General features: G+C 36.3%; 1 protein-coding gene across 17 annotated transcripts in view; it reads right to left on the bottom strand.

The window, feature by feature from the left end:
• MAGI2 (membrane associated guanylate kinase, WW and PDZ domain containing 2) overlaps positions 1–19,087 on the bottom strand; it is a 1,439,413-nt gene that overhangs the window by 493,795 nt on the left and 926,531 nt on the right. For all 17 annotated transcript variants that reach the window (XM_032275750.1, XM_032275745.1, XM_032275743.1 and 14 more), the window contains one exon: positions 9,634–9,849. In XM_032275750.1, the coding sequence (XP_032131641.1) occupies positions 9,634–9,849 (216 nt within the window). The remainder of the gene's footprint in view (positions 1–9,633; positions 9,850–19,087) is intronic.

Consider the following 19,087-nt stretch of genomic DNA (forward strand, 5'->3'; position numbering starts at 1 on the left):
ATACATCAACCTAGGAAGCAGAAATCCCCAGTCCTGTGAAGAAATAATTTATATATATAATTTTTAAAAAATTATTTTATTCAATTTTTTTTTTTTTTTGAGACACAGTCTCACTCCATTGTCTAGGCTGGAGTACAGTGGCACAATCTCGGCTCACTGCAACCTCTGCCTCCCAGGTTCAAGCAAATCTCCTGCCTCAACCTCCTGAGTAGCTTGGACCACAGGGGCACACCACCACGCCTGACTGATTTTTGTATTTTTAGTAGAGGTGGGGTTTCACCATGTTCGCCAAGTTGGTCTTGAACTCCTGACCTTGTGATCTGCCTGTGTTGGCCACTCAATATATATGTAATATTTACAAAGGAATTACATCTCTTCTATTCAGGAGTTAGCCAGGGATATGTGACTTACTGAGAATACATATTTCATTACTCAAAATTATTTTTCTTCTATATCTAAAACCCACAATTAGTTATAAATTGTTTGAAGCACTAAAAGAACAATATGGAAAATTATGAAACTAGAAAATTCAATGTCTGTTGAGTAGAAGATGACAAGGAAAAATATTTCCTAAGAGATAAAATCTAAATTGAAAAGAATCACAGAAAGATTAGTAGAGAAAATTATTTTAGATTAACAGGAGATAACTGCCTTAATTAATATATTTTCTTCCTTCTGCAATATGTAATTCTTAACACTTTAATAAAAGTAGAGAATAATGGCAATAAAATTAGTCCTCATAGCTCTGAAATAGTATATGCTATGTAATTTTCGTAATGTAATGCATTTTAAAGATTTTTATCATAAAGAAACAAGTCTCCAAAATCCTTAACAAACTTTGGGTTGAAAGAAACTGATACAAATGTTGACATATTTTAAAAATCACAGCAAAGTATGAAATAAAGAACATGCATATACAATATTTCTTAGAGCCAGCCTTCAATTTTTTTTAATCAGGAGTATAGTATTATATAAAACATGAGGCACCTTTCTGAAGTTCCAGGAAATTCAAAGAAGATGAAAGAGAAAATTAGGAAGACTTTAAATTTGATATTGATAATTCAAGAGCTATTCTTTGGGGCCAAATTGAAGTCAATGTACTTTTTGATGAGAGCAAAAAATCAAATAGGAGGGAAAAAATATCAGAATAGTGTTCCCAGTGATGGAGTAAGGTAGAAGGAATGGGCACTCAGAGAGACTTTACACCCTCTTCAGAGAGAAAGGCCAGATCTCAGTCAGAAATAGCTAGAGCAATCACTGACAATACGGTAGCTGGGATTTCACACCAATAATCACAATCACTTTTTTAAGGAGAACTACAAGATAAGAAACACAGGGACACAGGTGAAAATCAGGCCTACAGAGAAAATATGATTGTGATTAGAAAAAAGCTTAGTGTCTAAGTACACCTGGAGAACCTGAAGAAACTTAAACATGTTCACAATTCCATGCACTTTCTGTAACTGCTGGAGAAACCTGAGGTGTTCCGCTAGTTGTTCTTGTTCTGCCTTCCTCACTTGTGCATCAGTCTCCCTCACACACAAATTACAAAACTTGCAGAGAAGCAGAGAAACACTCTCCTCAGAGGTTGAGGGCATGCAATGCTGAATCTGTTTAAGAGAAGACAGCCGGATGTGGTGGCTCATGTCTGTAATCCCAGCACTTTGGGAGGCCGAGGTGGGTGGATCACCTGAGGTCAGGATTTTGAGACCAACCTGACCAACACAGTGAAACCCCATCTCTACTGAAAATACAAAAGTAGTTGGGCATGGCAGCACATGTCTGTAATCCCTGCTACTTGGGAGGCTGAGGCAGGAGAACTGCTTAAACCCAGGAGGCAGGGATTGCAGTGAGCCGAGATCATGCCATTGCACCCCAGCCTGGGCAGCAAGAGTGAAACTGCATCTCAAATAATAATAATAATAATAATAATAATAATAATAGTAATAATAATAAAAGAGCTGAAGAGGTTCACATCCATCAATTTCAGTTTAATCAAAACATGACTGGGCTTTGATTTTAAAATGACACTTCTAATACTAGTCATGATATATTTACAATCACTATTATAATAGTTTAATAATGGTAATATAATTAACATTATAATATTATAACGTTAATAGTAATATAATTACAATCACCTCAAACTCTAAAGTGATCATATCATTACTTTGTAATTACACCTAGATAGTCATAACATTTTACAATTAGGGCAGCTATAACTTTCAAATAATTCTTTCAAGAAAAGATGGAATGCCCCTCATTTATACATGGAATATCTGATATTAGAAGGCTAGTTTACAGTAGCCCCAGAAATTTTCCCATCCAATGAAGAAATAAAATCCAGTCCTCTGGGAACGAGATCATAAAATTAAGTTCTTCTCACCCTGCTCAAAAAAGATAATGATCTGGGTAGATACACAAATCGCAGTCTCTGTGAACCCACACTAAAATAAGCAGGACATAGGCTTTGGGGTGGTTTCAGAGTGGGGCATTATTCACAGGAAAACAGCGAGATTCACTAGGGAGGACATAATTCTTCTGACAGTGACAGGATCTCATTCACAGAACCAGGACTGATGGTGCATGCACAGTCAGCGTGCCAAGCAGCACAGGACCTGGATGCCGGTCCCTAATGGTGAACTGAGATCATTGCCGAGGACACTCGGTGATCACATAAGGGACACTCTGTTTGCTCTCTGGGAGATGCAGTTCATTTGCACTAATTGCAGGCTTGGGGGCCTGGAGAAGGCAGCTCTGTGTACACATACTGTATTCTCTTTGTTGGCGAAGGTAGCTCTCACGGGCACTGTTCCTCCTGGCAGAGAGAGAGAGAGAGAGAGAGAGAGAGAGAGAGAGAGAGAGAGAGTGTGTGTGTGTGTGTGTGTGTGTGTGTGTGTGTGTGTGTGTGTGTGTGTGTGTGTGTGTGTGTGTGTATTAACAGAGAGATTTAACTGCTTTTAAAATATGTGTGCATTTTTAATTCTTTGCACTAGGCTTACTAATAGCTCATGAGGGGAAGCTGCAAGAGAATAGTGAATTACTTTCCAGAGAAGTTTAGTGGATAACTCATTAAATAAAAGAAATCCAAGAAAGCTCAACCTAATTACTCTGGTTTACAGGATTTTGCTTTCCTGAAGGAGAGTTCAATCTTTTAAAACATTCTATCAACTTATCTATTAAACATCTATCTATCTTTGGTATTGCCAAAGTGAGGGAGGCTGGCTAATTCTCATCCCTAAGAATATGTATTTTAAAATGCACTTCTGTATACTTTTTTTTTTTTAAGTTATACTACCTTTTGAAGGAATATAAGATCAGGGATATCATATTTTTCAAACTTAAGAAACTCTGCACATTGAATACACTGAATAGTGTTAAATGAGCATGGAAGGAATGCAATCATGTTGATACAGTAAAACTGACATCATCTGGAGATTAGACAAGATTGACTAAAAAATAAAGATTTATGGCCAGACATGGTGGCTCTCGCTTTGTAATCCCAGCACTTTGGGAGGCCAGCGTGGGTGGATCACAAGGTCAGGAGTTTGAGACCAGCCTGGCCAACACTGTTAAACCTCGTCTCTACTAAAAATACAACAATTAGCTGGGCATGGTGGCAGGTACCTGTAATCTCAGCTAATTAGGAGGCTAAGGCAGGAGAATCACTTGAACCCAGGAGGCGGAGAATGCAGTGAGCAGAGATCATGCCACTGTATTCCTGCCTGGTCAACAGAGCTACATTCCGTCTCAAAAATAAAATAAAATTAAAATAAAAAGATTTACTAAGTACTTGAAATATTTAAAGATATAGGCTAATTGCTGAACAGGTAAACAGAAAACTCAAAGAAATCCTTGTTCTAATAATGTTTACAATATATATGGGGATGCTAGACACGTACATCATGAAAAGTTACCAACAAGTACCAGGCTAACTAATATCTTCCAAATACATGAAAAGTGCAAGCTGTATTACTGTCATTCAGAGATGGTCAGTTTTTACTTTTTATTGTGAAAGTCAGCAAGTGATTCCCAGGAAATAGGAAACATTTTTATTGGATTTTGAATAAAGAAAGAGAATTCAAATGTGGGAATGGCCTGATGACACAGGTGAAAATGTTTTGAGTGTCACATGTGGATGAGAGAAGGGAATTTATGCAGAGGATTAATGGGAGCCAATGCTAACAGAGATGTTCTAGTCAAATGTGGGAGGACCTCAGTGGCTGTCTGAGGAACTTGAACCAATGGAAACAAGCTGATTCAACTTTGGGGGATAGTTGCATGACCTGTTCTTGTTGTTTTTTGTTTACTGATACAGGATCTTACTCTGTTACCCAGGCTGGAGTGCAGAAGCACAATCACAGCTCCTTGCAGCCTCAACCTTCCTGGGCTCCAGTGATCCTCCCACCTAAACCTCCCACGTAGCTGGGACTACAGGTGTGTGCCACCATGTGTGGCTAATTTTTATATTTTTTGTAGAGACAGCATTCTGCCACGTTGCTCAGGCTGGTATTGAACTCCTGACCTCAAGTTATCCACCCGCCTGTACCCCACAAAGTTCTGGGATTATAAGTGTGAGTCATCATACCCCTCTGTGACCTGGTTTTGGTTCAGGAATTTTTACCTATTGTGGAATGAAAGGTAATTTGATCAGGAAGGATCCTGGAGGCATACAGATCAGTTAGGGAACTACAGTCTACAAATGAGTTAATAAAGCAGTACTCTAGGATGGTGCAGTGATATTTCGAAGGAAAGGATGGAAACCAAGGGCCCTTTTGTGCCTAATAAAAAATACCAAGAATGGAGAAAAGAAACATTAAAGATAATTATGAGGCATCTGGGTGAAAAGTAGAATTAGAGAAATCAAGTAAAGGGCTTTGTGAATCGGTTTGCTTGTTTGTTCTGTGGGAGAAGAGTTTAAGTGAAACGTGTTGCATTTCAGTTGCTGAAATAATGCTTAGGTGAAGCTGTCCTGTGGTAGTTAGAAATATACCTTAAACACAGGAGAGCAGTGAAGGGTGCAGATAAATCTATAGAATTTGAAGCAACGGGGCTGATGTCAACTCTAACAAGATAAACAGAAAGATGAAAGTATCTAAATATAGGTGAAGTTAATGTCAGGGAAGGTTTCCAGAGGATATGAATTTTAAACATCAGTTCAAAAACAATCTGTAAGATGACATAAGGATACATCATACTTACATTAAATCTAACATCACTGCCTTGAGCCTAGTAAGGGACAAATACAATGGAATACAGTGTAGAATAAATCCTCTAAGCTGCAGGATTGTGATTTACTCTAGCTAGGTCGGAAGTCACTTTGTCCTTGGCATGGTTAACAGTTCTGGGAAGTGTGTTGGAGAGAGGGTGAGTTCAGGTGTTACTAGATCCAAATCTCAACCCTGCCAGTAAATAAACTTTAGTTAAGCACTTTAAGCAAAATTCCACTATCTCATTCATAAAATAAGTACAGAATTATTATGGGATAAGAGACAGTATATGTATACATTATATGCCTGGTCCATTGTTTGTATCCATTAAAGTAGAGTGGCCATTATTGTTTATTTTTATTTTTTTTTTCTTTTTAAGATGGAGTCTCACACTGTTGCTGGGGTTGGAGGGCGACAGCATGACCTCGGCTCACTGCAATCTCTGCCTCCCGGGTTCATGCGATTCTCCTGCCTCAGCCTCCCGAGTAGCTGTGATTACAGATTTGTGCCACCATTCCCAGCTAATTTTTGTATTTTTAGTAGAGACGGGGTTTCACTATGTTGATCAGAGGGTCTTGAACTCCTGACCTCGTTGATCAGAGGGTCTTGAACTCCTGACCTCGTGATCTACCTGCCTTGGCCCCCCAAAGTACTGGAATTACAGGCGTGAGCCAACATGCTTGGCCTTATTTTTATTTTTTCTAATTTTTTGTTACTGACAAGGATAAAACCACATCTCTAAGGATAGAATCGTACTGATTTCCATTGCCAAGGCAATGTATGGAAGAGAGAGAAACATTTCTGATCTGACGCTGAAAAATCATTATATGGTTTTCCTAGGTGCCATGGGCTAACTCTGTGTGTCTGGTGTAATTTTGAGCAGAAGGAAAGAATGCTCAGTAAAATAACTATTTACATGTCATAGGAATTTTGATAACATTGATAATGTTAGCAGAAATTCCTGGAGAACTTATATATTTAAAGGTTATTAATAAGGTCTGAGAGAAAAAGAAAACTGCAGTTTTAAGTATAATCTATAGTTCAAAGGAGAAAAGATGAAAAAATAAGTATGAGATATAAACTGAGGAATCATCTACAACCTTTATTTACATAGAGCAAAGAGTTTATTTTTGTTAAGTATATATGAAGCCAAATATTGGTAGATTTGATGCTTATATATGAACAGAATTTAAAAAACTATGAACTTTTTATACGCAAAGAAGGATGTAAGTTCACTGTACATGATTTCAATAAATAAAAGCAATAAGGAGTTTTGGGTAAGTAGAAATTTATAATGCTACTTTTAAAGTTGTACAGGTAAAATAGTGGTCATATATTTACATATCACTAAGAAATATATTTATGCTTGTATTTGGTTATATAATACTCAGGATAGCATGGCAGCCAGGCATATGGGTTGTGGACCAAGACTTCCTATATTTGAACTCCAGTTACCAGACCAAGTATCTCAGTTTCCTAATCTGTAAAGTAGTACCCAGTTAATGGGACCGTTAAGATAGTTAAATGAACTAATACCTATAATGAGGTTAGGCCACTCCTAACACATGGTAAACATTCAAAATAAGTGAATTATTTTATTACTTATTACTGTTATTATCAATATTACTTTGTAATGAAATGTTACCTAAATATGCTTTTATTTTCCAAATCTGCCTCAATGATCACAATATTTATGCTCTGAATTGAAGGACATTAATTATTACTATAGTTACTTCATATAGGGCAGTGTTTACTAAAATTTAAGTGACATGTTTCTCTCTCTCTCTTTTTTTTTTTTGTTTGAGATGACGTCTCACTGTGCTGTCCAGGTTGAAGTGCAGTGGCGCCATTATGGCTCATTGCAACCTTGACCTCCCCAGGCTCAGGTGATCCTCCCACCTCAGCCTCCCAAGTAGGTGCATGCCAGTATAACCAGCGTGTGTGTGTGTGTGTGTGTGTGTGTGTGTGTGTGTGTGTTGCAGAGAGAGGGTTTTTGCCATGTTGCCCAGGCTGGTCTTGAACTCCTAGGAAAGTGATCCACCTGCCTCGACCTCCCAAAGTACTGGGATTACAGGTGTGAGCCTCCATACCTAGCCAGGAACATGTTTCTCAAACCTCTTTGAAATCTCCTGTACCAGCTGAATGGGAAGAATGTGAAGAACCTGAAGGCAGGGCAAAAACACTGTGCTAGAAAAAAACAATGTGAGGAGGTTCAACAGGTGAAGAGTTGGAAAATGCATATCAGAGGAGGTCAAAGAAATTCCTAAAGTCTCTACTTGATAAACATAAAAAAAAAAAAGACATTTCAAAGACTGCGTTTGTCAAGAGACTTCTAATAACAGATGATGGACCATTTTTGGTTTGAGATTGTTCCTCCCATCTTTGAACAGTGGGTGAAGGGCTGCCCGATTTGTATATCTCTCGTCTCCCCATAACACGAAAGAAAAGGACAGTACAAGGGCCACTTGTCCAGCAGGCTTATTTACAGAGCCACTGCTGGTAGCATCTGTTGACTGTCTTGAAAATCTAGTGTTGGCTGAACAGTTTGTTCTCTACTATCTTCATGCTGAGGGATCCAGACGCAGTCATAAGGTTGATCAATAAGGGTTCAGTTTTATCCAGTTTCTCGGGGGAACATGAAGACCTCCTAACCATAAAAGCACATCATCCTTATGCTAAAGGTATGAATAGAAGGGAATGGTGCTTTCTAGATTCAGTAAGCCCCCCAATTAAATAAATTTCTAGCTTAAAAATCTGTGAATCAAGAATTCTTCATTTTATTTGCCCTACACAGGTTAGAAATGAAATAGGGATCAATGGCCCTGGTTTAGCAGGAACACATATTTTACATTTTTAACCACTAGATGTTAACCAGCAAGAAATTTTCCAACTGTTATCTGACCCCAGCCTCTGCTTCTTTTGTGGTTACTGCTTCAATCCAGCTGAGTTGTTCTGCTTTTCATATCAAAGATCAGCTAAGAAAACTATGTACTATCGATTTAATTCAAACATAATTATATAATTAAAAGCAAGTATTTTGACAGAGATACTTCAGAATTAAAAAAGAGGAAGGTATGTAATTGCTTGAAAATTGTCACATCATCTCATAGTTGACAATTACTTACATTACACTTACGTTACTTATAGTGATTTTTAGCATTTGTATCTAGACATAAATGATGCTAGAGTCAGAGAATAGAACTCACATATATTAACGGAGGAGGCTGTCCTCCTCTGAGTAATGAAGATGATGAAAGTATCTTAGGTTTTATACCTTGATTTGCATAGATTAGATTTTCGATCTCCTTATGTTCAGTGAAGAACACTTTTATAGGCATTTTGAATAAAGAAGATAAAAGGTAAGCTTATGAAATTTTTCCTCAATAAAAATAACAGCATAAAAATTCAAATACTATGGTAGTAGAGAAACAGTACAGCAAAACATAAAAATGGAGACATCAAAGTGGTAATAAAAAAATCTTAAGAATAATATGTATGAAAGATACACATGCTAACAGTTTTTTAAAAGCTTTAATCAGGACCTTAGATTTTTTTCAATGCCCACTGATATGCTACTATTAAAAAATAAATAGTAAAATGTTGGAAACTTTCTCCAAGAGGCTACCAAAATGCCATAGTATTTGTTGTTGTTTTGGTAATATTTTATTATGAATAATTGTATTTTAAAAATCTATTTCTTATGCTTTATTAATAAGAAAAATGCAAATCCATACATCGCAGAAACACACTTTATATTTGTGTCTAATTCTTTACATATGTGGTATAATGATCATAAATCAAAGGGACAGCTATTATTTTCCTTGTTCAAGGGTAGTGGCTTCACATTGTTAATGTATAAAGATATATTCTTCATGTTTCCAGATTGAGTGGTAAGGAAGAAGAGACAAATACATGGGCATTCTGCAGTTGTAGCCATTTTGAGGATTGTATTCATTCAACTTGTTAACTAAATCACACAACATAACCTCTACTTACAGAATTGCAAGCATAGCAAGACTACTAAGAATAGATATTCTCTATTATTGCCAAAGACCTAAAAACTTTACACAACCATATATATAACTTGTAATCTTCTAGAGGATTAAATCATTCACTATATTGCTACAGATATTATATAAGTGAAATAAAAAATTAAAGTTGAAAGAATATGGCCACTTTCAGCTTATTCTTTCAACTTCTTTAATTCCACATCCTTTCCATTTGATATCATAATCTTCTCTCTCTCAAGATAATTGTAATATATATTTACATGTGAACACACAGATATATATGTGTATATATATATATCTTACTCTTGTGTGTGTGTGTGTGTGTGTGTGTGTGTGTGTACACACATATATATATATATATCTTAGATCTAAAACAGCAAATTTATGGACCCATAAAAATTTAAATGACTAACCTGGTGTTACTGCTTCTCCATTTCCATTGACCACAGGCCTCTCTTCCTCTTCCTCCTCAGGAGGCTCTATACTGGCTTTCTCCATGTTGCTCACTGATTTATTCCTCTTCCGTTTTCCTTCAGCACTTGGAGTGGCTCCTGGAAGTATCTGGTCTGTTACATTTAATAACAATGGTGCTGGTTCTGCTGGCGGCTTTGGGGTACCGTAGTAATTGTCTGTAAACAATACCAAAACATTCTTGGAGTTAAATATTTTTTTCTACTGTGTACATTATTTGTGAAGAATGGAAATTATATTAACACATTTTTATCCTATTTTATATGTATATACATAGACACACATATATATGGTTTTCTATCTACAGCTATGTGTCTGTCTCTCTCTCTATATATTTATTTGTTCCTTCTGTTGTACTGGGCTTTAATGCTTAGAGATATAGATCTATCTACATTCTCATCTTTGTTAAAAAACCAAAATATAGTCTTATGTGTTATTTCCAAGTGGTACATAATTTTAAAATTACTCATTTTTTTATAGCGAGACTTGATTATAGCCTTTAAAAAATAATTTTGTTAAGAGTACAGGTAATTTTGTGTAGCAGGGGAATCTCACACTATTCTGGAAAAGCAAAGCACATTGGGCTATTCTGCAGCTTTCAAAGGATTATGGCTATTGTCCTTGATGTGCAGAGTATCCTGCCTAGAGCTGTATCCCATGCCAGTCTAGTGGTTCCCATGGCATCTGACAGTGGGCTTGCTGCTCTATTCACTTTTCAGATTACCACAGCTCTTTTGCCCACAGCTCCAATATCTGAGCTATGGAATCATCTGTTTCCCCCATCCATCTGCAGTACTTTTTTGAAAAGAGACTCATTCTTATTCATTCCCATATTAAAACCTAGCATGTAATAAATGTTTACTAAGTGATCATCTTTATTATTTCATTTTATTGAGACAGAGTCTCACTGTTGCCCAGGCTGGAGGGCAATGATGCAGTCTTGGCTCACTGATACCTCCACCTCTTAGGTTTGACCAATTCTCATGCCTCAGCCTCCCAAGTAGCTGGGACTACAGGTGTGTGCCACCATGCCTGGCTAATTTTTGTATTTTTAGTTGAGATGGGGTTTTTCCATGTTGGCCAGGCTGGTCTTAAACTCCTGATCTCAAGTGATCCACCCACCTCAGCCCCTCAAAGTGCTGGAATTACAGGCATGAGCCACTGCACCTGGCTGTGAACATCTTTATACATACAAGGAAAAACACTTCATTTAAAATATCCTAAAATTTTGAAGGGTAAAGAACATAGGTTTTTTTTTTTTTTAAATCAATCTTATAGCACAACTTTGAACCTATATCGTCAATATTTTCAGTTAAGTTATGCCCTTATTTGCTCACTCTTTCATTAAAATCTGTATTAGTAGTAAGTATGCACCCAGGCACTCCAGTATATGTTTGAGAGAAAAAGATGAATATAATATAATCCTTGTCTTCCAAGACGCCCCACAGTCCAGTAAGGGAGACCAAAATTGATGTCAAACAGAAAAGCACTATAATAGGAAATAGGAGTAAGCACTGCAGTGGAGGGGATATACAGGAGGAAGGAAGCACACCTCGGCATCTGCAAGGTCACTCACACATATGGAAAAAAGCGTGCTGTTAAAGAAATGACCATTAACCAGAAGACACAGAATTGAGGCTTGGCTTTTCTATATAACCACAAGCAAGTTACTTAACCTCCATAAGGCTCAATTTCTTCATCTACAAGTGGGGAAGATCAATAATTGTTAAAATCACCTGTGTTCTGGACTGCGGGGGAAAAAAAAACAAAAAAAAAACAAAAAAAAAAACAAAACAAAAAAAACACAACCTACTCAAGTTAAATGTGATAGGGATGCGCTAAAAAAACATGAGAGGGTTAGTTGAGGGGTGTATTAGTCTGTTCTCAAACTGCTATAAAGAAGTGCCCAAGACCAGGTAATTTACAAAGGAAAGAGGTTTAACTGACTCACATTTTCACATGGCTGACAAGACCTCAGGAAACTCACAAGCATGAGAAAAGGGGAAGCAGACACCCTCTTCACAAGGCAGCAGGAGGGAGAATGAACGCAGGAGGAGCTACCAAATACTTATAAAACCATCAGATCTCGCGAGAACTTACTCACTATCACCAGAACAGGATGGAGGCAACTGCACCCATAATTTAATTACCTCCACCTGGTTTCTCCCTGGACACGTGGGGATTGTGGTGACTACAATTCAAGATGAGATTTTGGGTGAGGACATAGCCAAACCATATCAAGAGGAAAGGCTGAAAAACTATGAGAAAAAATGGCAGAAACAAAGGAGTCCACTCCAGACACTCACATTGCCTTTGATAGCCCTGGAATCTCCAGGTGGTTCTACTGCAAAGCACACAACCCACAGGGCAAACTGTCTCCACGAGAATGGGCTCCAAACTGTCCTCAGCTGCTCTGATTCTCCCATTCCTGGGGAAATCCCAGTCAGGATCATCTCATTAGCTGAGCCTCAGTCACATGAAAGCACTCAAGCTGACAGGGACGTGAAGAGATGTGCACTCTGCCTTGACTTTACTAGGGGGAGAGGGAGGTGGAGGCCTACCGTCCACCCATTTTATCTCAGGGGTCTCCCCAGGTAGAAGGGGCCTCCCCCAGTAGAAAGGGCCTTGGAATGCTGGCAGGTAGAAATGACAAATCTCCACTCCATTTGCCTTCTCACTGGGTTCTTGTGAAGATGAAGTAAGAATGTGTAAGAAAGGGCTTTATAAAAAAACTAAAAATTGCAGTGGTTTTAGTGGCAGTGTAAACCTCATGCTGGCATAAAGTGAGCAAATATTCTGAAGGCTGGCTGTGCCAATAATGTCCCTGCTCATTACTACAGGTATTCACAGTTGTAAGAGAGAAATACAAGAAAAAAATTTAAGTTGCAAAGGGGTTCTTATCCACATACTGTAACTATGTAACTTTTTTTCTTTTACGGAAGTATGCAAAGTGGATAATATACACTTTGCTAAATGTTACTTTCTAATCTGATTTAGAGCATTTAAAATGAATCAGACCTCTATATGTACCAGACAAATTCCGAGCACACAAAAATAAATAGTTGCTCCCTGGAATCAATGAACTTTAATATTTCAGCATTCCTAAAGGCTAGCACAGCTTTCAGTATGTTGCTATGCTGTCTATGGAATCTCAACACATAGTTCTTATCTAATAAACATAATGTAAACATAATCTATGAGTCAACAAATAATACATGATTTTTAAAGTGGCCTTATAATGTCTTTAATACATAGTACTAAGAAAAATGAACCACACTTCGGTGGATTTTTTTTCCCCATTTGTCTTGTCAATTTTAAATTTCCCTGAAATAAAAAACTTTTACTAATTATAAATAAATGCATAGCACAGGCTAAAAACAAATACTAAATAACAGATCCTGCTAAATTTATATTACTAATTATATCTACTGGTATATGATGTGACTATAAATTATATGGCAATATTCTATTTCTATAAATATATTTTTGAAATTAATACATTAGATTAAATTTTATACGTAAAACTATGAATCATTAGTTAAGACATTAAGATTATCTTTATTGGCAATAATAGTAATATAAAGAAAGTACATAAATAATGCATACTGTTACTATACTTGACAATATAGTTTATGGAGAATATGCTGCCCTAAGCCAACATTTTTATGTTATTGCATAAGAACAAGGAAACCGGAAATACTTAGACAAATGGTTGAAGAATTAGCCAACCAGTCAGGTAGCTAATTCACTGAAAAGACTCCCTGATGTAAGTGCATACAAATAAATGTATCAAGGATAAAATGTGCCTTTTAGGTACATACCAGTATGTTGTCAGAAAAAAAAAATCAAAACTTAATACAATTTGGAAAAATTGTCCCCTTAAGGATGAAGCGCCTATGTGCATAGTGTTCAGATGCAGAAAATCTAAAATGAAAACAGACAAACAAAACCTCCACAAACCCACAACAATATGGTGTAATGTTTGACAGCATAAATCCTAGTGTGATAAACCTGACTTTGAATCCTGTGTCCTCTAATCTCACTATCTCTTTATATCCTTAAATCAATTCAATTAAAGTGGCAATGTGGGGCTGTAAGATGACCACAGTCACAAAAGCAACTGTAACTATTACTACTATTATTACCACTACCACTGCTACAATGTACTAACCTGCACACTGTCATCGGCATTTTTCATAAGTACTCTTCTATCAAATGGGGATTAGAATAACTCTTACCCCACAAGGCTGTCATATAGATTAATGATACTAAAAGGATATACGATGTGACTAGATCAGAGTAGATGCTCAAAATAGGGTGCTACTTTTGATATTTATTCATCAAAATACTGCATAAAGTCATTCTGCCTGTGCAGGTAATAGAGACTAAGAAATTACATCCTAATAGGATACATAAAGCAAGTGGCAAACTTATATCTCTTTAAGAATCTCATCTCTTTTGAAAATACGCTATTGCCTTTTAAGAGGAAAAAAAGGGTGATGCAATTGCAACCTGACCAGAACTCACAGTGGAGAACGTCATTCAAAGCCACAATCAATGAACACAAATGTATCAGTTTCAGAAGCAAAAGGCAAAATTGCTACCAAACCATACAGCAAGGACGTTTTCGGTCATTTTTCCCATCCACTCCTTTAAAAATAAGTGTGTGAGAGTGAGTGAGCAAGCGAGTGTGTGTGTGTGTGTGTGTGTGTGTATGTATTTTGAGGACAGTACAGGCTTTTCTAGAGCACTCTTCACTGAGTATGTTTGTACCTGCGAAGAATGACCTATATATTAGCAGTTAACTTATCGAGTACAACAAAATGATACATAAAATTGTCCCCTTAATTCTGTCATATTTGGATAATCTATAAATTTACATAGTCTTATTTTTAATTAATGCCTGGAAAATAAGAGACAAAGTTAATTCATGAGCCTTACTTATTCTTTAGTTTTTAAAATACCTATGAATAGATTCTTTTTTTTCATAAAGATGTGGCTATGAAAACATGAAACAGGCTGAAAGTACTGTTATAAAAATAGAAAAGTTTTCCAAAAATTTGAATAAAAAAAGTCCATTAAGTGTCAATAATTTATTTTATAATGAAATATTTAATAAATGACTATTTACACAGGACACTCACAATTTATTGAAAAGGGAGAAGGACTAAAACAGATTACTAACTAAACCTGCCAGGCAAGGTCCTTGCAAAGCCTAATCCCTTACCCATTTTTAGGCATAACTGTCCCCTAGATCATCTGAAAGAAATAACAGCTTTCTAAATAAATTTTCATGCTGTACTTGAAACCATCATGGCAATGTTCTCCTGCTTTCTCCATAGTCAAGTGACCTTCGCATAAAACTTGTATTTTAAGTTTCTAAAGTGACGGTTTTGCCTTTCTTCTGATTCTTCCCAGATTTTTCTCACATTGATTTAGTGGTGAGGCTAAGGGGAAAAACAGGAATACGATACAATTTCAACAAATTTTAAACCCTTCTCTTTTTTGCACACCCAGTCTTCATTGAATAATAGATACCAAAATATTATTTTTTGAGATTACTATATTCTTTATGCTTTTAAATTCTAGTATTATGACAAGAAATAGGAAAGACACTAAAAACTAATTTGAGTTATGAGGAAATGCAAAAATGCTAGTAGCAAATAGATATTTTGAAATACATTCACTTGGCTGGGCGCGGTGGCTCACGCCTGTAATGCCAGCACTTTGGGAGGCCGAGGCAGGCGGATCACCTGAGGTCAGGAGTTCGAGAGCAGCCTGACCAACATGGTGAAATCCTGTCTCTTAAAAAATGATAATAATAATAATAATAATCATCATCATCATCATTATCATCATCATCATCATCATCAGGGCACAATGGCACGTGCCTGTGGTCCCAGGTACTCTGGAGGCTGAGGTGGAAGAATCTCAAGCCAAGGAGTGTCCAGACTGCAGTGAGTGAGCTAGGATAACAGCATTGCGCTCCAGAATTAACAGTCTCTCTCTCTCTCTCTCCCTCCCTCCCTCCCTCTCTCTTTAAAAATAAAAATAAAAAAATAAAAAATAAATATGTTCACTTACTTCCAACACCTTTCTTTTTTTAAAAAAAAAAACAAGATCAGATTTCATAATGGAAACATGTCATTTGTTACTAATTTAGTTTATTTGGCTTTTTAAGGTTGTAGATTCAGATGCTTACTCTGTTGTTTCAGTCCTTTGGTGAATAATAACATGTGTTGGTTTTATATCAAATAACCATAGATCCTTCCCTACAGATCCCAAGTGGAGATGGGTTTTACAAAGGTAATAAATATACTTGTCTTCAAGATACCACAAAGATTAAGGTCATGACTTCTATCCCTCCCCAATATTCTCAGTCCTTTATTCCCATTTTGGTAAATGGAAAGAATGAATTTTGGATAGTGGTTTAGTAGAAGAGAGATGATTGTCTTCAGGACCCATGGGGCATGCAAACAGCACAGCTCATCACTGGGATTCCCAGAGAGCTTGAGGATATGTCTTTGTGTTAGAAACAATATGTGGGAAACTTCAAATGGTTGAGAATCATATTCCTTTTTACAGTTTTATAAATGGAGCAAATAGTTTGATGCTTGGCCTCCTTAATAGCACCTGCAAAAATTGATTCTGACATTAAACAAAGATTCAGAGTTCCAGCTGATCATAATTAATTATGTTAGGAAACTTGCCAGATAGTAAACAATCATTTTATACACATCAGAGATTTAGATGTCTATTAATAGAAATGGATAAGTCATCAGAGGATCCCAAATTCAAACTTTAAGTCATGTTTAACATATTAAATAAGAGATAATAATGAGTTAAAAGTAGTAACAAAAACCATTCTAACTCATGTCAGCCATGGCAAAAGATTCATAGTCATATAATTAGTAAATTAGAAATTTTGTAAATATAAAACGAAGTGAGTAAATATAACCCAGAAAACATTCCACTTTTCTAAAATTGCAATTTCTACCAGAAAATAAGACACAAATTCTTACTGCAGAATTCTTTTGTCAACCAATTTTTGAAGTTTTTTTTTAAGCAGATCTGATGCTTACATTTGATCCTGAAAAAAACAAAAATGTATCATGTCCTCATCCCTCACCATATCATATGTAGTTAGCAGGTTGAAACCAACATACAGAAACTCCCCGACCTCAAAAGATAATGTCTTTTTCTTTTGTGGTGAAAAAGCATTAATCTTACGTGTGTCAGAAACAAGAAAACATACAAAATAGTATTTTGTCATTGATTCTTAATTTTTAGAAATTCAGTGTTTAAGTGACTTTCAAAAAGTACACAACTGTGCAAAAGGGGAATGTCTCTCTTTTTTTTCACACATGGAATTGAATTATTCTGTAACAAACCCCACCTAAGAATTTCAAGTTCATTGTAAATTAAATTAATGCTGGTTTCACAGTGTGATTCCCAATGAGATACATTTTGAATTTACTGTCTTTATTATTCACCAAGGCTCTCAAGAAAGTCATGTAGATAGTTTAATTTCACTAACATTTCCTGAAACTTGCTTGCGAGTCCTCAGAGGTCATTCTGACTGAATGTTCATTTATTCACGTTAGCCAGTGTGGACAGGCACAGGAAGAATCTTTGCTAAATGTAACTGTCCACAGACTGGCTAGGGAAGGTGGTTCGCTCATGTAAAGGAAATTGGACACTCTTTCTTTCAGTTGACTCTTCCCTTCAGGAATTATCAGAGTAGCTCAGAACTTTTCCCACCTGCACCAGAGAGCAGATGGAATTATGAAGAAGTCACACATGATTTTTGATGTCAAATACACATCTGCTTCTACAAGAAAACATTTGAACATTTATAACTATAATAATATAAAATTTAAATTCACGAATATATTTCATTTAAATAATGTAGTAAATCCCTTAGAATAGCACTATGTAGTAAAAATGGAATGGAAGCCACAAATGAGCCACATATATATAGCTAAAAAATTAGTTTTGTTTTTAATTTTCTTTTCCTTGCTAAAGGAGATGGGATCCCTCCCTCCCTCCCTCCCTCCTTCCTTCCTTCCTTCCTTCCTTTATTTTTTGTTTTGAGATATGATCTCACTATGTTGGCCAGGCTGGTCTCAAACTGCTAGCCTCAAGCCAGCCTCCCCACTTGGCCTCTCAAAGCACTGAGATTACAGGCGTGAGCTACCACACTTGGCCAGTAATCTTAAATTTTTCTAGTTAGCTACATTAAAAAAGAAAAAAATGTAAAAGTAATTTTAATTATATATTTTCTTTACCCAATGTATCTAAAATATTATCATTTTAATACATAATCAATAAAAAAGTTACTGTGGTATTTTATTATTTTCATACTAAGTTTTCAAAATTCAGTGTATGGTTTACATTTACAGCACACCTTAATTGGGACAAGTCTCATTTTACATGTTCAATAGCCATATGTGACTAGAGGCTACTATACTGGACAGCACAGCCTTAGATAATTTCTTTCATCAAATATCATTTTAAATTACTATATTATCACCTGAGTAAGTATTTTTCTCACAAACAATAAACTGAACATCTCTGTTGTAAATAACTGAGAAAACTGAGTAAGCACCAAAATGCATAACAACTGTAGGTGACAACGTGTCAATGATATTTCTCTTGTTTGTTTGCTTTGGTCCACTGAGTACCTGTAAAATGTTATTAAGCATCTAACAGATGTACATGTCTTAGCAACACTCTCTCATTCTGCTTCCTAATCATCCATTTTATCACTTTGTCTTGTCTTAACTTGAAATATTCATTTTTAACTTTATTATTAAGATACAAGATAGAAGGTAAAAAAAAAAAAAAAGAATAAATGTTTCAGGTAAATACGCATGGATTTGTGTGAATACAATGTTCTTGTGTTCAGGGATAAGACCGAAGCATCCTCTTTATAATTAGTCATAACTCACAGACAGAGGGATTGCTGACTCATGGCAGCAGTGTTGAAACAGAGACAATATTCATAGCTTTCCCTCTCTCATATATCTCCTGTAACTCCCTCTCACTTTGAGCCCCCATGGTGTTCCAGTGCCTCATGCTTCTCTTTTCATTAGGCTCCTACTTTCATACCTCATGCTCATAACAATTTCAATTTTATTTTTTTTTACACATGATGTGTGTCCCATTTCCAATTTCCTTTCAGTCTTGCCAAGTGACTGGGTTAGCACTCTGACAAACTAAACTAAGATGTCAAGGATGAAAATCGGCTTAATAGGCTCCATATGATGCTTGCATTGTCATTAGAGTTAAAACTCTAATCCAAAAGATTAATCTTTGAATTTGGGAAATAACTAGTCAACCCCTGGAAGAACTTATTTTTTAGAAGGGCCTTTGGTGCTCCCGAAATCGCAGTGG

The sequence above is a fragment of the Sapajus apella genome, unplaced genomic scaffold, assembly GCF_009761245.1.
Source record: "Sapajus apella isolate SASKATOON/1434 unplaced genomic scaffold, GSC_monkey_1.0 scaffold7, whole genome shotgun sequence".
Taxonomy (NCBI): domain Eukaryota; kingdom Metazoa; phylum Chordata; class Mammalia; order Primates; family Cebidae; genus Sapajus; species Sapajus apella.